The sequence below is a fragment of the Pangasianodon hypophthalmus genome, chromosome 26 (assembly GCF_027358585.1).
Source record: "Pangasianodon hypophthalmus isolate fPanHyp1 chromosome 26, fPanHyp1.pri, whole genome shotgun sequence".
Lineage (NCBI taxonomy): Eukaryota > Metazoa > Chordata > Actinopteri > Siluriformes > Pangasiidae > Pangasianodon > Pangasianodon hypophthalmus.
In genome coordinates, this window is record NC_069735.1 from 20,136,643 (window position 1) to 20,160,768 (window position 24,126).

The window sequence follows — 24,126 nt, forward strand, 5'->3', positions numbered from 1 at the left end:
CGTGCTGCTGTGTGTTTGCAGATGAACATGACTAGCATTCCTTCAGCAATATCAGACACCATTCTGAACATGACACTCTTGGATCTGGTGCCTCACTTCCAAAGTTTCAGCCCAGGGGACTTTGCCCTGTGGTTCCAGACTTACCTTTCCTTCTTCCTTCCTGGGATTGGTCCAAACACCCTGTCGATCATCCCCATGAACATCAGCTGTGACTCCTACAGAGAGATGTGAGCTCCTCCTCAACATGAACGCACAGATCTATTCTTTACTTTCTTTGATTTTTAACTTGTTGACTTCTATGTCGTTGTGTTTACAGAGTGAAAGGACTTGATAATGTGTACAGTGACCTCTCTGCAACACAGTCCGACACTGTCTTCAATTACACACAAGACTATCTCAAGTACCAGTCCAGCCAAGGTGTGTCTCTGTGTGTGTGTGTGTGTGTGTGTGTGTGTGTGTTTCAAGTGTGCGTGTTCTTGCTTGTGTATTTGCTGACTCAGCCTAGTCCAGTGTGCAGGCAGTGATCAGTAGATGTGATTGGCAGATGAAGAATTTGGGCTAAGTCAGGAGTGTCCCACATTCACTGGTCTAATATCAATCCGAATTCACCACAGACTTTTTTCATTAGTGCCCTATATTGCCTCACAGGCCTGAGCTGCTACGGCAGAGGAAGCTTCTACGTGTTCCTGAAACAGATGTTCCTCAATTTTGGATTCCCTGACCTGAAAGATTTCCTGTCTCTGATCCCAGCTGACCGACAGGCAGAGGTATTTATGCTCTATAACACTGATCGTGTCAGTGAGTCGCTCACTAATAGTTTAAGCGGCAGCCAATGAGCTGTCAACATCTCCCTCTGTAACGAGTGCGTTGTCTCTGCTCTGTGTCCTCTAGCTTTTGTGCTCCATCTCTCCGGAAGAACTCAGCGAGTTTCTGAACAGGCCAAACACAGTCATTGATGGTTCTGAGCTCTGCACACTCCTCAACAACTACAATAGAACCAATCAATACCTGGAGATGGTACACCTGTCTTCATTTCACCTACCCTTTTAGTCCATGTGGATTACTTGCCTTTATTATATCAGGATTAGCTCATAGAATAATCCCTGTTTCTCTCTACAGGGGTCTGTTTTATCCTCAGCTTTGGCCAGCCACACGTTGGGGTGTGTGTGGCCTCGTGCTCTCAATGCCTCGTCTCAGGCTGATGTAGAACAGTGGTTTAATGTCACCCTGGTTCACTACCTGCCCTACCTCAGTTCTCAGCTCATCAGCTCTGCCCAGCTCAGTGGCGCCTCCTGTCTGTCATACAGGAAACTGTGAGTATTTGTTTGATGTACCATTACACAGGGTTGTCAGCACAAACACTGCCCCCTGTCTCTTGGCTAAAAAATTGAGGATCTGTACTAAAATCACTTCTATATGTATATATGTATGTATGTATAAATGTGTGTTTGTGTGTGCTTGTGAGCAGGGTGTCTATCCTGGGGGACAACTACAATTTTTCCACAACTGATTTCACCCCAGCTGATGTGTATAGCTCCATAAAAGTGTATCTGAACAGCAGCGGTAAGAATAACTATATCTCTCTTCTCTCTCTCTCTCTCTCTCTCTCTCTCTCTCTCTGCTGAATAGTACTGCATATCCTTCAATCGAAGCAATCCATGCTTCATTTCCTATAATTGTGTGTGCACAGTATGTGAGTCTCAACATAACTATCTGTATGTGTATCTTGCAGATGGCAGCCCCCGCTGCTATAACTCCTCAGATCCTCTTCTGAACTCCACCGCCTGGTTTGCTGACAACATCGGATTCTTCATCACTTTCATTAACCTCGCTGACCTGCAGTCATTCCTAACAGGAAACATGGTAACATACTAACACACACACACACACACACACACAAACTCACACACCAACAACAAACATACCTGTAATCATACATGTTAGTCATTCAGACATTTACACACATGATTATTTCTGATCATCTACATATAATGTATTATCTACCTAACACAACACACACCCATAGTGACGTATTAATGTGTGTGTTTTATTGTGTCCTTTAGACGAGTGCGTTCCTGCAGAACGCAGAAAATCTTCAGCTGTTCAACAACTCAGGAATTTCAGCCAGTGTCCTGGAGTACTACACAACAGAGTTATACATCCAGAATCCTGACTTCAGCCCACTCGGGTAACACTCCACACTAACAACTACTTATTCTATTTATTCATCCAGCCTCATCAATTCAACCCCCTTAGGTAACGGACTACATACAAGGATAAATATCTTTGTACGCATTTTTAAAAGGTTGTTTGTGATCTTATAGATTGCCAGCTGAGCTGCTGTGTCGAACTCCTTCCTCCATGTTTGTTCACCTTGGAGATGCAGACATCAAGACCATCCTGACGAGCATCAACAACTTCTGCACAGAAATGAATCCAGAGGTGATCGATCAATGAGACCCTGTCAGTCAGTTATTCTGTCAAAGTGCAAGCTAACTATAATCCTCTTCTCCTCTCAGGTCACAGCGGTGCTGGTAGCAAAGTTCCCCAATGTATCTGCATCCACCATCCAATCTTTGGGCAGCCAGTGTGTGGGCCTGACTGTGGGCCAGATAAGCTCCACCCCCTCCAGTGTGATAAACAGTGCTCTGTCTACACTCAGTAACATCAGTGGCTGGGACCAGGGCCAAGTGAATGCCCTGATCCAGAGCATCATTAGTGCGGGCTTTAATGTGAGTGTACACTGTACACTTGTCAAGAACGTCAGTCTACGATACTGGAAGCGAGACCAAGTCTGTTTAGAGCAATTTCACCAAATCCCCCTGTAAAGAACAAATTTGTATTGCTGTTCAAATACTAACCAACTACACTTTACAGTCAGGTCCAGAAATATTGCGACATCGACACAATCCTAACATTTACACACCACAATGGATTTCAACTGAAACGAACAAGATGTGCTTCAACTGCAGACTGTCAGCTTTAATTTGAGGGTATTTACATCCAAATCAGGTGAACGGTGTAGGATTTACAACAGTTTGCATATGTGCCTCCCACTTGTTAAGGGACCAAAAGTAATGGGGCAGAATAATAATCATAAATCAAACTTTCACTTTTTAATACTTGGTTGCAAATCCTTTCCAGTCAATTACAGCCCGAAGTCGGGAACGCATAGACATCACCAGACGCTGGGTTTCATCCCTGGTGATGCTCTGCCAGGCCTCTACTGCAACTGTCTTCAGTTCCTGCTTGTTCTTGGGGCATTTTCCCTTCAGTTTTGTCTTCAGCAAGTGAAATGCATGCTCAATCGGATTCAGGTCAGGTGATTGACTTGGCCATTGCATAACAATCCACTTCTTTCCCTTCAAAAACTCTTTGGTTGCTTTTGCAGTATGCTTTGGGTCATTGTCCATCTGCACTGTGAAGCGCCGTCCAATGAGATCTGAAGCATTTGGCTGAATATGAGCAGATAATATTGCCCGAAACACTTCAGAATTCATCCTGCTGCTTTTGTCAGCAGTCACATCATCAATAAATACAAGAGAACCAGTTCCATTGGCAGCCATACATGCCCACGCCATGACACTACCACCACCATGCTTCACTGATGAGGTGGTATGCTTAGGATCATGAGCAGTTCCGTTCCTTCTCCATACTCTTCTCTTCCCATCACTCTGGTACAAGTTGATCTTGGTCTCATCTGTCCATAGGATGTTGTTCCAGAACTGTGAAGGCTTTTTTAGATGTCGTTTGGCAAACTCTAATCTGGCCTTCCTGTTTTTGACGCTCACCAATGGTTTACGTCTTGTGGTGAACACTCTGGTGAAGTCTTCTCTTGATTGTAGACTTTGACACACATACACCTACCTCCTGGAGAGTGTTCTTGATCTGGCCAACTGTTGTGAAGGGTGTTTTCTTCACCAGGGAAAGAATTCTTCGGTCATCCACCACAGTTGTTTTCCGTGGTCTTCCGGGTCTTTTGGTGTTGCTGAGCTCACCGGTGCGTTCCTTCTTTTTAAGAATGTTCCAAACAGTTGTTTTGGCCACGCCTAATGTTTTTGCTATCTCTCTGATGGGTTTGTTTTGTTTTTTCAGCCTAATGATGGCTTGCTTCACTGATAGGGACAGCTCTTTGGATCTCATCTTGAGAGATGACAGCAAAAGATTCCAAATGCAAATAGCACACTTGAAATGAGCTCTGGACCTTTTATCTGCTCATTGCAATTGGGATAATGAGGGAATAACACACACCTGGCCATGGAAGAGCTGAGAAGCCAATTGTCCCATTACTTTTGGTCCCTTAACAAGTGGGAGGCACATATGCAAACTGTTGTAATTCCTACACCGTTCACCTGTTTTGGATGTAAATACCCTCAAATTAAAGCTGTTTCATTTGAAATCCATTGTGGTGGTGTATAGAGCCAAAAATGTTAGAATTGTGTCGATGTCCCAATATTTATGGACGTGACTGTATATAAAGAAAAGTGCTGTAATTTAAATACTCCCTTAAATACTCCCTGCGTTCAGATCGAAAACAGCAGATTCATATTTTTTTTTTTCCTTTTTTTAAAGTTGAAGATCTGATTGTTTTGCCTCACAGATCAGCAGTGCCTCCTCTCTGGAGTCCCTGGGAACACTCCTCGGTGGCGTTCCCTCTGCAACCATCTCCATCATCCCATCGTCTCAGCTTCTGTCTTTATCGCAGAATCCAGCATTCATCAATAACATTCTGTCAGCACCAGTTATTCTGCAAAAGACATTTGTCCAGAAGGTATTCTCTCTCTTGCACACACAGAACACATGCACACACACATGCAAAATACATTACAGCACATTACTGAAATGGAGATTTACATTACTGTGTTCTATACCAGTTTAATTTAATTTAAAATCAATCCTTTGTTCAGAATGCAGTTTGTTTAGTCTGGAAAAGTTGAAGGTCTGCTCCCACACTTTCTCCCAGGTAATCTCTGTAGACCAAACTGAAGTGCTACAGAATGTTCCGGATGCACTCGTGATGTATATTCCACTTGTTCTACTGACCTCACTGAGCTCTGTTGACGTTTCACTCATCAATAACAAGAGCTGGAGTCACGAACAGGTAACTGAACAGACCTACATTGTCAGAGAAATGTAAATCACTTTGTTATACTGAAAACCTAGAGTAACATGGCTTGACTGTGATCACAGCACTTACAGAGGTCTGAATTCCTGTCTAGTTTGGATCTCAGGGTGTAAAACGCATCAATAAAATTTTGAATTCTTTGTTTGATTTTTACCAGGCTATGATGTTGTTTGGTGCAGTGGCCAATGCCAGTGATAATCCAGAAGAGTGAGTTAGAAACACACACACACACACAAACACAGCCTGACTCGCTTACATAGGCAGTGTAAATAACCACTGGGTGAACAATCCAGATAACGCATATGATTCTGCCAGAGTCCAATAAGATGTTGTGTTTTGGTTCATCAGTGTGTGTGTGTCATGTCTGTGTGTGACTGTGTGTGTGTGTGTTTCTCCCCACAGCCTGTCAGCATCAATACTGCAGGGATTTACCTGCAGCTCACTTCAGACTCTCCCACAGCAGAAAGCCAAAGATCTAGTCAAAGCCTGTAGACCACGTGCAGGCAGAGACAAGGTCCTCCTGAAAGAGGCTCAGGTACATACACTCTGATATTCATTCACATTCCGCACACAGTCTGAAACAGAGGTAGCAAGTGGACCCAAACTTTTACTGGTACCTGAGATACCACACAGTCACAGTGTGTTTTGTGTTTCAGCTGACCTGCATGTACAACTACGTGAAAGACGATCCATTTGTTAGCTTTACTGACGTCCCCTCTGATATGCTTCTGTACTACAGGTGTGTAACACGTTCACGTACACAATGTACCGTATATAAAAGATAAGGCACACTTCCCCTGCATTCCCAGTTTTCAAGTATCTGAGGTTAAGAATATGGGTCATATGCTATCTGTAATGTGTGTGTGTTGTAGCTATGAGAAGATACAGAAGGAGAACTGCCAGTCATATTTCAGTGCCGTGGGCAGAGCAGATTTCTCCGTTCTTTCCCACGGCCTTGACAAAAAGACCATCCTGTTCAATGATGCAAAGGACTGCCTGGTAAAACATACACAATAACATGTTCATAGACCAACACTCAATATTAGCACTTAAATGTTATGGAAAACAAGTCACCCAATCTTTCAATCAATTTGTGTCTCATGAAATTCCAATGTTGAAATATACATTTACAGCATTTATCAGATTCCCTTCTACAGAGTGACTTACATTAGTGCTTTGTGCCCTATCAAAAACATATATTAATATGCTAATTCACTAGGTCTATGAATAGGAAGTAAGAATACCATTCCGCTGAAACTGTATTGGTGGTTAGTACAGAATAAAAAACAGAGACAAAAGACAAGCGATTTGTTTAATGGAAGTTTTAATACAAGGGCTTGGTGAAGAGTTGGGTCTTGAGTTTTTTTAGTTTGAAGACAGCCAGTGAGTATGGTAGAGAGTGGGCTGTGATAAGTGCCTTCAGGTATGCATGTGCTTGTCCGTTTTTGTCTTTGTGTTTTAAATCTGATGCAGTAGCAACAGAAAGCCAGTGGAGGGAGCACAGCTCTGGGTTGGTGTGGGAGAATGTGGAAAGGTTGAAAACAAGTCTGGCAGCTGCACTCTTGAACAGTTGCAGCGGGCGGGTGGTATGCAGGGGCAGAACTGCGACATTCAGTAGTCCAGTCTCAAGATGATGAGGGAATGAACAAGCACCTGAGTGAGCTTTGTGGATAGAAATGGCCTCAAGATCCTCCTGATGTTAGCAGTCAGCTTAGCAATATGAGTAGTGAAGGACAATTGATTGTCCAGAAATACCCCAAGGTTGCATGCATTGTGAGGTGTTGAGATCTGAGAGTTGTCCATGGAGATCTCAAGATCTTGATGTGGGCGTGCATCTCCACAACAGCAACACTCTGGCCAGCACTCAGTCTTGCTGGGATTTAGTTTCAGCTGAGGAGCTGCCATCTACTACATGCTCTATTCAGAAAAATGATTGTCTATAGGAGGAAAGGAGAGGATGCATCAAGTGTCATCAGCATAGCAGTCATATGAAAATCCACGTGAGCAAAGTTCAATTCCGACTGTGACATAGAACAACAATAGAATGCTTTTGGGTGGTTCCCAGATCAGGAATTGTACTCAGGTTTTCTGACCTCTAAATACTGAAAAGAAAGTTTTGGGCATAGAGGGTGCAGTGATGGAAATCGCTCAGTCACTCAGGAGACACTAAACTGTCTCGAGGCAAACGCAACATTTCAGACAAGAACTCCAAATCTCTGAGATCATAATTCAACATGTTCAAACATAAGACAGTCAGAGATCTTGACACTAAACATTGGAATCCTCACAAGAACCCCCGTTCTTACAGATTCTGCGTTTTAATGTGACACTCCTTCGTGGTTTTTGACATTGTAGGGTATATCTGGTGTGAGCCTGACCAGTTATCAGGTGGAGGTTCTGGGGAATATGGCCTGCACACTGGACTCCTCCTACATCCAGAACTCTCACCCTCTCATGTTGGAGAAACTGAAGAACTGTGGAGATCTTTCTGATTCTCAGATCACTGCTGTACAGTCTTTGCTCCTCAGTGGGAACACCGCTTATGGGTGAGACAGAGATTTTTGCAGATCAGTGCATACCTTTGAATTTTGTTGAGCTGTAGAAAAATATTTCTGAACCGTAACTGCATTTAAATTGTTCTAATAATGTTAGACTTGGTGTTAAAATGGCATAAACCAAATGCAATGATTTGTGTCTATAACTGTATTGTATTAGATATGAATAAGATCTCATAGACATTTTTTTTTTCTTAATCAGTAATCCCTCAACGTGGAATGAGCAGACCGTGGAGCAAATCGGCATCCTGGCTGTCTATTTCAAATCAGACCTCTGCAACGCACTTAGCTTTGTATGTAAAACTGTTCAGTTTTAAATTTGCGCTTGTGATTGATTTATTGACCCAATGTTAGACCTTTTGGGACTAATTTAATGTTATGTCTGTGTGTGTGCATTGTTGAAGAATGTAAGGCGGAAGTTCTTTTCAGTCCTGAGGAAGCAGAAGATCCCGATGAAGAAGCTGAGGACATTCTTTACAGAATGCAACTCAGAAAGTGCTACAGGTAACAGTACTTTACAGTGTAAAAAGCACTGAGATACAGGGATATATTTTAGATTCTGTCCTTCAGTGATTAACTTTGTTCTGTGTCTAACAGTGAGCAACATCACAGCGGTGACAATTGCAGATGCGTCGTTTCCTTTCGGCTTTAACTCCACCCAGTTTGATCTGTATCTGGACATCGCTGTCCTGCAGAACAACCTGGCAGCCATCACTGAGAAAGTGGTGGACACCAGCCTCCAGACCGTCATTCTGAACAAGTTAAACCAGGTCAGCAGCACTGAACACTGTGACACTGGGACTCTTTAGCACTACAGTAGCACTACGACGAAAGAGGAGGTTGTTTGTGCCTTTCAGTCATAAAATTCTGACATTACTGACAGTGTCGGTTTAAATATGATACTTGCATATTGTATGTTTTGAAAATGTACCCCTGTCAAACAGGGTTTGTTTTTGTGTTGTGAGTTTAATGTCTGTCTTTGCGTGCGTGGTGGATTCACCCACACAACATTTTGGACAGTGTGTGTTAGGTGGTATATAATAAATTGTTGATTTTGTGTGCATGTGTAGATTTACCCATCAGGCCTTACTGATGGTGTGCTGCAGCTACTGGGATCCGCTTCTCGTGTGGCCACTATTGATGACATTAGCAAGTGGAACATTACCATAATTGACACACTGTCTTCTTTGATAGACTCAAATGATGGACTCTGGGAACCAGAAAAGGTAATAGAAGGGTGTGTGTGTGTGTGTGTGTGTGTGTGTGTGTGTGTGTGTGTGAGACCTGTAAAAAATTTTTTGGATTGATTACTACTGTGGGTACAACCACAGTGTTGTCTTCATGTGTATTACAACCAATTTGTGAATTAAGACCATGTTTTCAACACCTCTGGGAGAAACAGAGAAAGAGATTGAGATCGTCTGAGATCCTTCAAAGAAAGTGAGACAATATCTGCCATCCTTCATAGAGGGTGAGAGGGATTATCTCTGATCCTTCAGAGAGAGGGAGAGAGAGCGTCTCTGATCCTTCAGAGAGAGAGAGAGAGAGAGAGAGAGAGAAATTTTAGTATGAAGGGAAGTGTTTACATTTCCTACAGTTGGTGTAGAAGAAGAAGGTGGAGCTCCAGGTCTGGTCTTTATCTTAAACTTAAAGTATGTCAGAGCTTGTTTAAACCAGTAAAAATCAAAACCATACTAGTTAAGCATTTTCAATCCTCAGACACTGATGTGCTTGCTACTAGAATAATGTTTGTGTATTTTGTAGAGTAAAGCGGTTATTATGAGGTATCTGAGCATGGGGAATCGCTCTCTGGGAAGTGCTGAAATAAATGCAGTTGGTTCCAACATCTGTACTTTAAACATCAGTGTACTGGAAAATATCAATGCTGAGAGCCTAAAGTAAGTACAAACTCACAGGTACATACTGTACATACACAAACATGGATGAATAAAGAGATTTGAGAATAATTTGAGTGCATTATTGCTCATATAGTTTGCATTTTTTTTCCTCTATGTAGGGAGGTCCTGTTTCCAGATCTTTCCTCATGTACCATTGAACAGAAATCCGCTCTGTACATCACAGCCAACACTTCATTCAGCAATCAGCGCAGCAATGCCAAAACATACTACCAAATTATGAGACCTTACCTGGGTAAAACAATCATCCACATACACAGAAATACTAAACACACACACAGGTGTAGTGTTTTAGAACAGTAGTAGTTGGATTGAATGAAAAGTACGCATGCACAAACGCATGCACATATGCACACCCGCATCCACCCACACACACACACACACACACACACACACACACATATACACACACACACACCCACACACCATGAATTTAGTTGTTAACATGTGTGTGTGTGTGTGTATAGGTGGAGCTCCTGTGGAGGATATACAAGCTCTTTCTACCCAGAACATCAGTATGGACATCACCATATTCATTAGTCTGGACCCTGCTGTTCTCAAGGTATAAAACATTAAATGAACATAGTGGATGCTTGAGTTATAAGAAGTAAAATAAAGAAAACTGCAGATGAACTTGATGAAAACTGTTTTTGTGTGTGCCAGATCTTGAATGTGAGCACAGTGAGGGATCTAATGGGGGTAAACATAGCTGATCTGAAGCTGTTTGAGAACTCCTCAGTGGTTCAGTCCTGGGTGTCACGACAGAACCAATCTGATCTGAACACACTGAATCTTGGCATCATCAACCACAACCCTTGTTATGGTGTAGACAGGTGAGCTTTTTTATCAAATGGAAAAGGAGCAAACTTTATAGAGAAAGTTTTTAGTAGATGTATAACATTATTCTTTGTTCTGCACAGTCACCCACTTGATAGCGAGTTCGCATCTGGAAATGTTTCTGCAGTACTGTGTAACTTCAGCATTCCTGCCTATGCCTGTTCATCAGTGAGTCCTCTATGAACAAAATACCTCTCCTCAGGTTCAGTCCTTTTACGCAGAAGATGAGTTGACCACAGAACCCTCTGTTTCTTGTCTTTCAAGGTTGTTGTTCTATCCTCTGATGATCTGGCCACACTGCTCACATGCAAACTGCCAAGCAGCCTGAACTACTCTAAAGGCGCTTGGAAGCTTTTCTTCCAGAATTTTCCTGGACCTTTGGATGATGTACTGGACAGGTTTTCAAACATGGTATGAAAATTTGATTGGCGCTGTAGTGAAAAAAAAAACAAAAACATTTGTGCACTGCTATGCACTGAAGTATGTACTCATTCATGTAGACCCACAGCAGCATTCGGCCTGACCCAAATATACTTGATGCCATCTGGGAGGTGATAATCAAGGACTTCACTGCAGCACAGCTGATGAATGCCACTTTCATCACTGAGTGGTTCCAGATGAGGCTCAGACCATTTTTGTCATCAGTGTCCACAGACTTTCTGTCCAGCCTCAGTTCCAAAAGCTTCAGCTGTGAGAGCTACCAGGCTGTGTAAGTATGGACAATGGAATTTTAGAACTCCACGTGTGTTATTTAGGACATGAAGATGAAGTAATTCATGACAAAATCTGATCTGTTCTCATCCAACTTAGGGTGGAAGCTCTTAGCAGTCAGGAATCACTCATGAAAGAGGAACAGAAGCAGTTGGTCTTTACTTCATTCATCTTTCCCTTCCTGTCAAGAGTTGACCTCCCAGGTACATAGGCCCCTTTTAATTGTTCTACTAGAGAAAGCTGGCAGTCTTATACTTCTTTTAGCCTGTTGAGATTAAGCCAATTGATTGCCTGAATGAAATAAACCAAGAGCCCTTGAGAATGTTCTGATTAATTTAACTAATGGTCTGTGATCTTTTCAGACCCTGGCTGTCGTTCCAACACTTCTGGCAGCAATAAGTGGCTTGAAAAGAACCTTGGCAATTTCTCCAATTATGCCCCCTTGGAAAAGCTCAAAATTCTAAATGCAAATTTCTCCAGCGTGAGTAACATCAAAGTTGCACCAACTCTATGTTTCTTGTGAGTTTGCAATTGACTATAGTAGTACCAGTTGGCCTCTGGATTTTGGGGGAGAGGGCAGGCAGCTGCTGTACCACTGAGCTGGTGTGAACAGAATGTGTGAAATGCATGTTTTGTCCTGCAGGTTGCAGTGTTAGGCTTACTGTCCAGTGAGCAGAAGGCACAGTTCATCTTGCAGCCGGATTCAGGAGTGTTGGGAAATGACTCTGTGTTTAGAGAGGTGTTTAGCAGTGTGATCACATCTTTAGATCGGAATCAACTTGGCAGCTTCTTGACAGTCTTCCACCAGACTGCAATACAAGTGAGGATCTCTGTAGTCTACAAACCAGGGCACATTTCTTTTCGCAATAAGACACGTTTATTCTATGCATACTAATTGATGGAGTCCGAGTGTGTCCAGACTGTTAATCCGTGCTGCTGTGTGTTTGCAGATGAACATGACTAGCATTCCTTCAGCAATATCAGACACCATTCTGAACATGACACTCTTGGATCTGGTGCCTCACTTCCAAAGTTTCAGCCCAGGGGACTTTGCCCTGTGGTTCCAGACTTACCTTTCCTTCTTCCTTCCTGGGATTGGTCCAAACACCCTGTCGATCATCCCCATGAACATCAGCTGTGACTCCTACAGAGAGATGTGAGCTCCTCCTCAACATGAACGCACAGATCTATTCTTTACTTTCTTTGATTTTTAACTTGTTGACTTCTATGTCGTTGTGTTTACAGAGTGAAAGGACTTGATAATGTGTACAGTGACCTCTCTGCAACACAGTCCGACACTGTCTTCAATTACACACAAGACTATCTCAAGTACCAGTCCAGCCAAGGTGTGTCTCTGTGTGTGTGTGTGTGTGTGTGTTTCAAGTGTGCGTGTTCTTGCTTGTGTATTTGCTGACTCAGCCTAGTCCAGTGTGCAGGCAGTGATCAGTAGATGTGATTGGCAGATGAAGAATTTGGGCTAAGTCAGGAGTGTCCCACATTCACTGGTCTAATATCAATCCGAATTCACCACAGACTTTTTTCATTAGTGCCCTATATTGCCTCACAGGCCTGAGCTGCTACGGCAGAGGAAGCTTCTACGTGTTCCTGAAACAGATGTTCCTCAATTTTGGATTCCCTGACCTGAAAGATTTCCTGTCTCTGATCCCAGCTGACCGACAGGCAGAGGTATTTCTGCTCTATAACACTGATCGTGTCAGTGAGTCGCTCACTAATAGTTTAAGCGGCAGCCAATGAGCTGTCAACATCTCCCTCTGTAACGAGTGCGTTGTCTCTGCTCTGTGTCCTCTAGCTTTTGGGCTCCATCTCTCCGGAAGAACTCAGCGAGTTTCTGAACAGGCCAAACACAGTCATTGATGGTTCTGAGCTCTGCACACTCCTCAACAACTACAATAGAACCAATCAATACCTGGAGATGGTACACCTGTCTTCATTTCACCTACCCTTTTAGTCCATGTGGATTACTTGCCTTTATTATATCAGGATTAGCTCATAGAATAATCCCTGTTTCTCTCTACAGGGGTCTGTTTTATCCTCAGCTTTGGCCAGCCACACGTTGGGGTGTGTGTGGCCTCGTGCTCTCAATGCCTCGTCTCAGGCTGATGTAGAACAGTGGTTTAATGTCACCCTGGTTCACTACCTGCCCTACCTCAGTTCTCAGCTCATCAGCTCTGCCCAGCTCAGTGGCGCCTCCTGTCTGTCATACAGGAAACTGTGAGTATTTGTTTGATGTACCATTACACAGGGTTGTCAGCACAAACACTGCCCCCTGTCTCTTGGCTAAAAAATTGAGGATCTGTACTAAAATCACTTCTATATGTATATATGTATGTATGTATAAATGTGTGTTTGTGTGTGCTTGTGAGCAGGGTGTCTATCCTGGGGGACAACTACAATTTTTCCACAACTGATTTCACCCCAGCTGATGTGTATAGCTCCATAAAAGTGTATCTGAACAGCAGCGGTAAGAATAACTATATCTCTCTTCTCTCTCTCTCTCTCTCTCTCTCTCTGCTGAATAGTACTGCATATCCTTCAATCGAAGCAATCCATGCTTCATTTCCTATAATTGTGTGTGCACAGTATGTGAGTCTCAACATAACTATCTGTATGTGTATCTTGCAGATGGCAGCCCCCGCTGCTATAACTCCTCAGATCCTCTTCTGAACTCCACCGCCTGGTTTGCTGACAACATCGGATTCTTCATCACTTTCATTAACCTCGCTGACCTGCAGTCATTCCTAACAGGAAACATGGTAACATACTAACACACACACACACACACACAAACTCACACACCAACAACAAACATACCTGTAATCATACATGTTAGTCATTCAGACATTTACACACATGATTATTTCTGATCATCTACATATAATGTATTATCTACCTAACACAACACACACCCATAGTGACGTATTAATGTGTGTGTTTTATTGTGTCCTTTAGACGAGTGCGTTCCTGCAGAACGCAGAAAATCTTCAGCTGTTCAACAACTCAGGAATTTCAGCCAGTGTCCTGGAGTACTACACAACAGAGTTATACATCCAGAATCCTGACTTCAGCCCACTCGGGTAACACTCCACACTAACAACTACTTATTCTATTTATTCATCCAGCCTCATCAATTCAACCCCCTTAGGTAACGGACTACATACAAGGATAAATATCTTTGTACGCATTTTTAAAAGGTTGTTTGTGATCTTATAGATTGCCAGCTGAGCTGCTGTGTCGAACTCCTTCCTCCATGTTTGTTCACCTTGGAGATGCAGACATCAAGACCATCCTGACGAGCATCAACAACTTCTGCACAGAAATGAATCCAGAGGTGATCGATCAATGAGACCCTGTCAGTCAGTTATTCTGTCAAAGTGCAAGCTAACTATAATCCTCTTCTCCTCTCAGGTCACAGCGGTGCTGGTAGCAAAGTTCCCCAATGTATCTGCATCCACCATCCAATCTTTGGGCAGCCAGTGTGTGGGCCTGACTGTGGGCCAGATAAGCTCCACCCCCTCCAGTGTGATAAACAGTGCTCTGTCTACACTCAGTAACATCAGTGGCTGGGACCAGGGCCAAGTGAATGCCCTGATCCAGAGCATCATTAGTGCGGGCTTTAATGTGAGTGTACACTGTACACTTGTCAAGAACGTCAGTCTACGATACTGGAAGCGAGACCAAGTCTGTTTAGAGCAATTTCACCAAATCCCCCTGTAAAGAACAAATTTGTATTGCTGTTCAAATACTAACCAACTACACTTTACAGTCAGGTCCAGAAATATTGTGACATCGACACAATCCTAACATTTACACACCACAATGGATTTCAACTGAAACGAACAAGATGTGCTTCAACTGCAGACTGTCAGCTTTAATTTGAGGGTATTTACATCCAAATCAGGTGAACGGTGTAGGATTTACAACAGTTTGCATATGTGCCTCCCACTTGTTAAGGGACCAAAAGTAATGGGGCAGAATAATAATCATAAATCAAACTTTCACTTTTTAATACTTGGTTGCAAATCCTTTCCAGTCAATTACAGCCCGAAGTCGGGAACGCATAGACATCACCAGACGCTGGGTTTCATCCCTGGTGATGCTCTGCCAGGCCTCTACTGCAACTGTCTTCAGTTCCTGCTTGTTCTTGGGGCATTTTCCCTTCAGTTTTGTCTTCAGCAAGTGAAATGCATGCTCAATCGGATTCAGGTCAGGTGATTGACTTGGCCATTGCATAACAATCCACTTCTTTCCCTTCAAAAACTCTTTGGTTGCTTTTGCAGTATGCTTTGGGTCATTGTCCATCTGCACTGTGAAGCGCCGTCCAATGAGTTCTGAAGCATTTGGCTGAATATGAGCAGATAATATTGCCCGAAACACTTCAGAATTCATCCTGCTGCTTTTGTCAGCAGTCACATCATCAATAAATACAAGAGAACCAGTTCCATTGGCAGCCATACATGCCCACGCCATGACACTACCACCACCATGCTTCACTGATGAGGTGGTATGCTTAGGATCATGAGCAGTTCCGTTCCTTCTCCATACTCTTCTCTTCCCATCACTCTGGTACAAGTTGATCTTGGTCTCATCTGTCCATAGGATGTTGTTCCAGAACTGTGAAGGCTTTTTTAGATGTCGTTTGGCAAACTCTAATCTGGCCTTCCTGTTTTTGACGCTCACCAATGGTTTACGTCTTGTGGTGAACACTCTGGTGAAGTCTTCTCTTGATTGTAGACTTTGACACACATACACCTACCTCCTGGAGAGTGTTCTTGATCTGGCCAACTGTTGTGAAGGGTGTTTTCTTCACCAGGGAAAGAATTCTTCGGTCATCCACCACAGTTGTTTTCCGTGGTCTTCCGGGTCTTTTGGTGTTGCTGAGCTCACCGGTGCGTTCCTTCTTTTTAAGAATGTTCCAAACAGTTGTTTTGGCCACGCCTAATGTTTTTGCTATCTCTCTGATGGGTTTGTTTTGTTTTTTCAGCCTAATGATGGCTTGCTTCACTGATAGGGACAGCTCTTTGGATCTCATCTTGAGAGATGACAGCAAAAGATTCCAAATGCAAATAGCACACTTGAAATGAGCTCTGGACCTTTTATCTGCTCATTGCAATTGGGATAATGAGGGAATAACACACACCTGGCCATGGAAGAGCTGAGAAGCCAATTGTCCCATTACTTTTGGTCCCTTAACAAGTGGGAGGCACATATGCAAACTGTTGTAATTCCTACACCGTTCACCTGATTTGGATGTAAATACCCTCAAATTAAAGCTGTTTCATTTGAAATCCATTGTGGTGGTGTATAGAGCCAAAAATGTTAGAATTGTGTCGATGTCCCAATATTTATGGACGTGACTGTATATAAAGAAAAGTGCTGTAATTTAAATACTCCCTTAAATACTCCCTGCGTTCAGATCGAAAACAGCAGATTCATATTTTTTTTTTTCCTTTTTTTAAAGTTGAAGATCTGATTGTTTTGCCTCACAGATCAGCAGTGCCTCCTCTCTGGAGTCCCTGGGAACACTCCTCGGTGGCGTTCCCTCTGCAACCATCTCCATCATCCCATCGTCTCAGCTTCTGTCTTTATCGCAGAATCCAGCATTCATCAATAACATTCTGTCAGCACCAGTTATTCTGCAAAAGACATTTGTCCAGAAGGTATTCTCTCTCTTGCACACACAGAACACATGCACACACACATGCAAAATACATTACAGCACATTACTGAAATGGAGATTTACATTACTGTGTTCTATACCAGTTTAATTTAATTTAAAATCAATCCTTTGTTCAGAATGCAGTTTGTTTAGTCTGGAAAAGTTGAAGGTCTGCTCCCACACTTTCTCCCAGGTAATCTCTGTAGACCAAACTGAAGTGCTACAGAATGTTCCGGATGCACTCGTGATGTATATTCCACTTGTTCTACTGACCTCACTGAGCTCTGTTGACGTTTCACTCATCAATAACAAGAGCTGGAGTCACGAACAGGTAACTGAACAGACCTACATTGTCAGAGAAATGTAAATCACTTTGTTATACTGAAAACCTAGAGTAACATGGCTTGACTGTGATCACAGCACTTACAGAGGTCTGAATTCCTGTCTAGTTTGGATCTCAGGGTGTAAAACGCATCAATAAAATTTTGAATTCTTTGTTTGATTTTTACCAGGCTATGATGTTGTTTGGTGCAGTGGCCAATGCCAGTGATAATCCAGAAGAGTGAGTTAGAAACACACACACACACACAAACACAGCCTGACTCGCTTACATAGGCAGTGTAAATAACCACTGGGTGAACAATCCAGATAACGCATATGATTCTGCCAGAGTCCAATAAGATGTTGTGTTTTGGTTCATCAGTGTGTGTGTGTCATGTCTGTGTGTGACTGTGTGTGTGTGTGTTTCTCCCCACAGCCTGTCAGCATCAATACTGCAGGGATTTACCTGCAGCTCACTTCAGACTCTCCCACAGCAGAAAGCCAAAGATCTAGTCAAAGCCTGTAGACCACGTGCAGGCAGAGACAAGGTCCTCCTGAAAGAGGCTCAGGTACATACACTCTGATATTCATTCACATTCCGCACACAGTCTGAAACAGAGGTAGCAAGTGGACCCAAACTTTTACTGGTACCTGAGATACCACACAGTCACAGTGTGTTTTGTGTTTCAGCTGACCTGCATGTACAACTACGTGAAAGACGATCCATTTGTTAGCTTTACTGACGTCCCCTCTGATATGCTTCTGTACTACAGGTGTGTAACACGTTCACGTACACAATGTACCGTATATAAAAGATAAGGCACACTTCCCCTGCATTCCCAGTTTTCAAGTATCTGAGGTTAAGAATATGGGTCATATGCTATCTGTAATGTGTGTGTGTTGTAGCTATGAGAAGATACAGAAGGAGAACTGCCAGTCATATTTCAGTGCCGTGGGCAGAGCAGATTTCTCCGTTCTTTCCCACGGCCTTGACAAAAAGACCATCCTGTTCAATGATGCAAAGGACTGCCTGGTAAAACATACACAATAACATGTTCATAGACCAACACTCAATATTAGCACTTAAATGTTATGGAAAACAAGTCACCCAATCTTTCAATCAATTTGTGTCTCATGAAATTCCAATGTTGAAATATACATTTACAGCATTTATCAGATTCCCTTCTACAGAGTGACTTACATTAGTGCTTTGTGCCCTATCAAAAACATATATTAATATGCTAATTCACTAGGTCTATGAATAGGAAGTAAGAATACCATTCCGCTGAAACTGTATTGGTGGTTAGTACAGAATAAAAAACAGAGACAAAAGACAAGCGATTTGTTTAATGGAAGTTTTAATACAAGGGCTTGGTGAAGAGTTGGGTCTTGAGTTTTTTTAGTTTGAAGACAGCCAGTGAGTATGGTAGAGAGTGGGCTGTGATAAGTGCCTTCAGGTATGCATGTGCTTGTCCGTTTTTGTCTTTGTGTTTTAAATCTGATGCAGTAGCAACAGAAAGCCAGTGGAGGGAGCACAGCTCTGGGTTGGTGTGGGAGAATGTGGAAAGGTTGAAAACAAGTCTGGCAGCTGCACTCTTGAACAGTTGCAGCGGGCGGGTGGTATGCAGGGGCAGAACTGCGACATTCAGTAGTCCAGTCTCAAGATGATGAGGGAATGAACAAGCACCTGAGTGAGCTTTGTGGATAGAAATGGCCTCAAGATCCTCCTGATGTTAGCAGTCAGCTTAGCAATATGAGTAGTGAAGGACAATTGATTGTCCAGAAATACCCCAAGGTTGCATGCATTGTGAGGTGTTGAGATCTGAGAGTTGTCCATGGAGATCTCAAGATCTTGATGTGGGCGTGCATCTCCACAACAGCAACACTCTGGCCAGCACTCAGTCTTGCTGGGATTTAGTTTCAGCTGAGGAGCTGCCATCTACTACATGCTCTATTCAGAAAAATGATTGTCTATAGGAGGAAAGGAGAGGATGCATCAAGTGTCATCAGCATAGCAGTCATATGAAAATCCACGTGAGCAAAGTTCAATTCCGACTGTGACATAGAACAACAATAGAATGCTTTTGGGTGGTTCCCAGATCAGGAATTGTACTCAGGTTTTCTGACCTCTAAATACTGAAAAGAAAGTTTTGGGCATAGAGGGTGCAGTGATGGAAATCGCTCAGTCACTCAGGAGACACTAAACTGTCTCGAGGCAAACGCAACATTTCAGACAAGAACTCCAAATCTCTGAGATCATAATTCAACATGTTCAAACATAAGACAGTCAGAGATCTTGACACTAAACATTGGAATCCTCACAAGAACCCCCGTTCTTACAGATTCTGCGTTTTAATGTGACACTCCTTCGTGGTTTTTGACATTGTAGGGTATATCTGGTGTGAGCCTGACCAGTTATCAGGTGGAGGTTCTGGGGAATATGGCCTGCACACTGGACTCCTCCTACATCCAGAACTCTCACCCTCTCATGTTGGAGAAACTGAAGAACTGTGGAGATCTTTCTGATTCTCAGATCACTGCTGTACAGTCTTTGCTCCTCAGTGGGAACACCGCTTATGGGTGAGACAGAGATTTTTGCAGATCAGTGCATACCTTTGAATTTTGTTGAGCTGTAGAAAAATATTTCTGAACCGTAACTGCATTTAAATTGTTCTAATAATGTTAGACTTGGTGTTAAAATGGCATAAACCAAATGCAATGATTTGTGTCTATAACTGTATTGTATTAGATATGAATAAGATCTCATAGACATTTTTTTTTTCTTAATCAGTAATCCCTCAACGTGGAATGAGCAGACCGTGGAGCAAATCGGCATCCTGGCTGTCTATTTCAAATCAGACCTCTGCAACGCACTTAGCTTTGTATGTAAAACTGTTCAGTTTTAAATTTGCGCTTGTGATTGATTTATTGACCCAATGTTAGACCTTTTGGGACTAATTTAATGTTATGTCTGTGTGTGTGCATTGTTGAAGAATGTAAGGAGGAAGTTCTTTTCAGTCCTGAGGAAGCAGAAGATCCCGATGAAGAAGCTGAGGACATTCTTTACAGAATGCAACTCAGAAAGTGCTACAGGTAACAGTACTTTACAGTGTAAAAAGCACTGAGATACAGGGATATATTTTAGATTCTGTCCTTCAGTGATTAACTTTGTTCTGTGTCTAACAGTGAGCAACATCACAGCGGTGACAATTGCAGATGCGTCGTTTCCTTTCGGCTTTAACTCCACCCAGTTTGATCTGTATCTGGACATCGCTGTCCTGCAGAACAACCTGGCAGCCATCACTGAGAAAGTGGTGGACACCAGCCTCCAGACCGTCATTCTGAACAAGTTAAACCAGGTCAGCAGCACTGAACACTGTGACACTGGGACTCTTTAGCACTACAGTAGCACTACGACGAAAGAGGAGGTTGTTTGTGCCTTTCAGTCATAAAATTCTGACATTACTGACAGTGTCGGTTTAAATATGATACTTGCATATTGTATGTTTTGAAAATGTACCCCTGTCAAACAGGGTTTGTTTTTGTGTTGTGAGTTTAATGTCTGTCTTTGCGTGCGTGGTGGATTCACCCACACAACATTTTGGACAGTGTGTGTTAGGTGGTATATAATAAATTGTTGATTTTGTGTGCATGTGTAGATTTACCCATCAGGCCTTACTGATGGTGTGCTGCAGCTACTGGGATCCGCTTCTCGTGTGGCCACTATTGATGACATTAGCAAGTGGAACATTACCATAATTGACACACTGTCTTCTTTGATAGACTCAAATGATGGACTCTGGGAACCAGAAAAGGTAATAGAAGGGTGTGTGTGTGTGTGTGTGTGTGTGTGACCTGTAAAAATTTTTTTGGATTGATTACTACTGTGGGTACAACCACAGTGTTGTCTTCATGTGTATTACAACCAATTTGTGAATTAAGACCATGTTTTCAACACCTCTGGGAGAAACAGAGAAAGAGATTGAGATCGTCTGAGATCCTTCAAAGAAAGTGAGACAATATCTGCCATCCTTCATAGAGGGTGAGAGGGATTATCTCTGATCCTTCAGAGAGAGGGAGAGAGAGCATCTCTGATCCTTCAGAGAGAGAGAGAGAGAGAGAGAGAGAGAGAGAGAGAGAGAAATTTTAGTATGAAGGGAAGTGTTTACATTTCCTACAGTTGGTGTAGAAGAAGAAGGTGGAGCTCCAGGTCTGGTCTTTATCTTAAACTTAAAGTATGTCAGAGCTTGTTTAAACCAGTAATAGATCAAAACCATACTAGTTAAGCATTTTCAATCCTCAGACACTGATGTGCTTGCTACTAGAATAATGTTTGTGTATTTTGTAGAGTAAAGCGGTTATTATGAGGTATCTGAGCATGGGGAATCGCTCTCTGGGAAGTGCTGAAATAAATGCAGTTGGTTCCAACATCTGTACTTTAAACATCAGTGTACTGGAAAATATCAATGCTGAGAGCCTAAAGTAAGTACAAACTCACAGGTACATACTGTACATACACAAACATGGATGAATAAAGAGATTTGAGAATAATTTGAGTGCATTATTGCTCATATAGTTTGCATTTTTTTTCCTCTATGTAGGGAGGTCCTGTTTCCAGATCTTTCCTCATGTACCATTGAACAGAAATCCGCTCTGTACATCACAGCCAACACTTCATTCAGCAATCAGCGCAGCAATGCCAAAACATACTACCAAATTATGAGACCTTACCTGGGTAAAACAATCATCCACATACACAGAAATACTAAACACACACACAGGTGTAGTGTTTTAGAACAGTAGTAGTTGGATTGAATGAAAAGTACGCATGCACAAACGCATGCACATATGCACACCCGCATCCACCCACACACACACACACACACACACACACACACACATATACACACACACACACCCACACACCATGAATTTAGTTGTTAACATGTGTGTGTGTGTGTGTATAGGTGGAGCTCCTGTGGAGGATATACAAGCTCTTTCTACCCAGAACATCAGTATGGACATCACCATATTCATTAGTCTGGACCCTGCTGTTCTCAAGGTATAAAACATTAAATGAACATAGTGGATGCTTGAGTTATAAGAAGTAAAATAAAGAAAACTGCAGATGAACTTGATGAAAACTGTTTTTGTGTGTGCCAGATCTTGAATGTGAGCACAGTGAGGGATCTAATGGGGGTAAACATAGCTGATCTGAAGCTGTTTGAGAACTCCTCAGTGGTTCAGTCCTGGGTGTCACGACAGAACCAATCTGATCTGAACACACTGAATCTTGGCATCATCAACCACAACCCTTGTTATGGTGTAGACAGGTGAGCTTTTTTATCAAATGGAAAAGGAGCAAACTTTATAGAGAAAGTTTTTAGTAGATGTATAACATTATTCTTTGTTCTGCACAGTCACCCACTTGATAGCGAGTTCGCATCTGGAAATGTTTCTGCAGTACTGTGTAACTTCAGCATTCCTGCCTATGCCTGTTCATCAGTGAGTCCTCTATGAACAAAATACCTCTCCTCAGGTTCAGTCCTTTTACGCAGAAGATGAGTTGACCACAGAACCCTCTGTTTCTTGTCTTTCAAGGTTGTTGTTCTATCCTCTGATGATCTGGCCACACTGCTCACATGCAAACTGCCAAGCAGCCTGAACTACTCTAAAGGCGCTTGGAAGCTTTTCTTCCAGAATTTTCCTGGACCTTTGGATGATGTACTGGACAGGTTTTCAAACATGGTATGAAAATTTGATTGGCGCTGTAGTGAAAAAAAAAACAAAAACATTTGTGCACTGCTATGCACTGAAGTATGTACTCATTCATGTAGACCCACAGCAGCATTCGGCCTGACCCAAATATACTTGATGCCATCTGGGAGGTGATAATCAAGGACTTCACTGCAGCACAGCTGATGAATGCCACTTTCATCACTGAGTGGTTCCAGATGAGGCTCAGACCATTTTTGTCATCAGTGTCCACAGACTTTCTGTCCAGCCTCAGTTCCAAAAGCTTCAGCTGTGAGAGCTACCAGGCTGTGTAAGTATGGACAATGGAATTTTAGAACTCCACGTGTGTTATTTAGGACATGAAGATGAAGTAATTCATGACAAAATCTGATCTGTTCTCATCCAACTTAGGGTGGAAGCTCTTAGCAGTCAGGAATCACTCATGAAAGAGGAACAGAAGCAGTTGGTCTTTACTTCATTCATCTTTCCCTTCCTGTCAAGAGTTGACCTCCCAGGTACATAGGCCCCTTTTAATTGTTCTACTAGAGAAAGCTGGCAGTCTTATACTTCTTTTAGCCTGTTGAGATTAAGCCAATTGATTGCCTGAATGAAATAAACCAAGAGCCCTTGAGAATGTTCTGATTAATTTAACTAATGGTCTGTGATCTTTTCAGACCCTGGCTGTCGTTCCAACACTTCTGGCAGCAATAAGTGGCTTGAAAAGAACCTTGGCAATTTCTCCAATTATGCCCCCTTGGAAAAGCTCAAAATTCTAAATGCAAATTTCTCCAGCGTGAGTAACATCAAAGTTGCACCAACTCTATGTTTCTTGTGAGTTTGCAATTGACTATAGTAGTACCAGTTGGCCTCTGGATTTTGGGGGAGAGGGCAGGCAGCTGCTGTACCACTGAGCTGGTGTGAACAGAATGTGTGAAATGCATGTTTTGTCCTGCAGGTTGCAGTGTTAGGCTTACTGTCCAGTGAGCAGAAGGCACAGTTCATCTTGCAGCCGGATTCAGGAGTGTTGGGAAATGACTCTGTGTTTAGAGAGGTGTTTAGCAGTGTGATCACATCTTTAGATCGGAATCAACTTGGCAGCTTCTTGACAGTCTTCCACCAGACTGCAATACAAGTGAGGATCTCTGTAGTCTACAAACCAGGGCACATTTCTTTTCGCAATAAGACACGTTTATTCTATGCATACTAATTGATGGAGTCCGAGTGTGTCCAGACTGTTAATCCGTGCTG

At 42.6% G+C, this 24,126-nt stretch overlaps 5 protein-coding genes across 5 annotated transcripts; all 5 read left to right on the forward strand.

The window, feature by feature from the left end:
• The first annotated feature begins 21 nt into the window (after positions 1 to 21).
• On the forward strand, positions 22 to 1,438 carry LOC128317560 (uncharacterized). Its single transcript, XM_053230020.1, has 5 exons — positions 22 to 227; positions 317 to 417; positions 649 to 767; positions 892 to 1,017; positions 1,120 to 1,438. The coding sequence occupies exons 1-5, from the start codon at positions 22 to 24 to the stop codon at positions 1,315 to 1,317; spliced, it is 750 nt and encodes a 249-aa protein (XP_053085995.1). The 3' UTR covers positions 1,318 to 1,438.
• LOC128317559 (uncharacterized) lies at positions 1,293 to 8,068 on the forward strand. Its single transcript, XM_053230019.1, has 13 exons — positions 1,293 to 1,563; positions 1,733 to 1,863; positions 2,064 to 2,188; positions 2,325 to 2,442; positions 2,520 to 2,732; positions 4,601 to 4,771; positions 4,964 to 5,101; positions 5,283 to 5,332; positions 5,528 to 5,660; positions 5,782 to 5,864; positions 5,998 to 6,124; positions 7,481 to 7,671; positions 7,883 to 8,068. The coding sequence occupies exons 1-13, from the start codon at positions 1,425 to 1,427 to the stop codon at positions 7,995 to 7,997; spliced, it is 1,734 nt and encodes a 577-aa protein (XP_053085994.1). The 5' UTR covers positions 1,293 to 1,424; the 3' UTR covers positions 7,998 to 8,068.
• Positions 8,069 to 8,095: 27 nt separating this feature from the next.
• On the forward strand, positions 8,096 to 12,175 carry LOC128317558 (mesothelin-like protein). Its single transcript, XM_053230018.1, has 13 exons — positions 8,096 to 8,184; positions 8,278 to 8,450; positions 8,751 to 8,906; positions 9,445 to 9,578; positions 9,698 to 9,831; positions 10,064 to 10,158; positions 10,260 to 10,429; positions 10,517 to 10,601; positions 10,698 to 10,844; positions 10,934 to 11,142; positions 11,244 to 11,347; positions 11,507 to 11,625; positions 11,788 to 12,175. The coding sequence occupies exons 1-13, from the start codon at positions 8,133 to 8,135 to the stop codon at positions 12,037 to 12,039; spliced, it is 1,830 nt and encodes a 609-aa protein (XP_053085993.1). The 5' UTR covers positions 8,096 to 8,132; the 3' UTR covers positions 12,040 to 12,175.
• On the forward strand, positions 12,095 to 13,501 carry LOC128317562 (uncharacterized). The gene is made up of 5 exons (XM_053230022.1): positions 12,095 to 12,300; positions 12,390 to 12,490; positions 12,712 to 12,830; positions 12,955 to 13,080; positions 13,183 to 13,501. The coding sequence occupies exons 1-5, from the start codon at positions 12,095 to 12,097 to the stop codon at positions 13,378 to 13,380; spliced, it is 750 nt and encodes a 249-aa protein (XP_053085997.1). The 3' UTR covers positions 13,381 to 13,501.
• LOC117596155 (uncharacterized) lies at positions 13,372 to 24,085 on the forward strand. Its single transcript, XM_053230016.1, has 26 exons — positions 13,372 to 13,626; positions 13,788 to 13,918; positions 14,115 to 14,239; positions 14,376 to 14,493; positions 14,571 to 14,783; positions 16,652 to 16,822; positions 17,015 to 17,152; positions 17,334 to 17,383; positions 17,579 to 17,711; positions 17,833 to 17,915; positions 18,049 to 18,175; positions 19,532 to 19,722; positions 19,934 to 20,024; positions 20,136 to 20,235; positions 20,329 to 20,501; positions 20,802 to 20,957; positions 21,491 to 21,624; positions 21,744 to 21,877; positions 22,110 to 22,204; positions 22,306 to 22,475; positions 22,563 to 22,647; positions 22,744 to 22,890; positions 22,980 to 23,188; positions 23,290 to 23,393; positions 23,553 to 23,671; positions 23,834 to 24,085. The coding sequence occupies exons 1-26, from the start codon at positions 13,488 to 13,490 to the stop codon at positions 24,083 to 24,085; spliced, it is 3,588 nt and encodes a 1,195-aa protein (XP_053085991.1). The 5' UTR covers positions 13,372 to 13,487.
• The last annotated feature ends 41 nt before the right edge of the window (positions 24,086 to 24,126 follow it).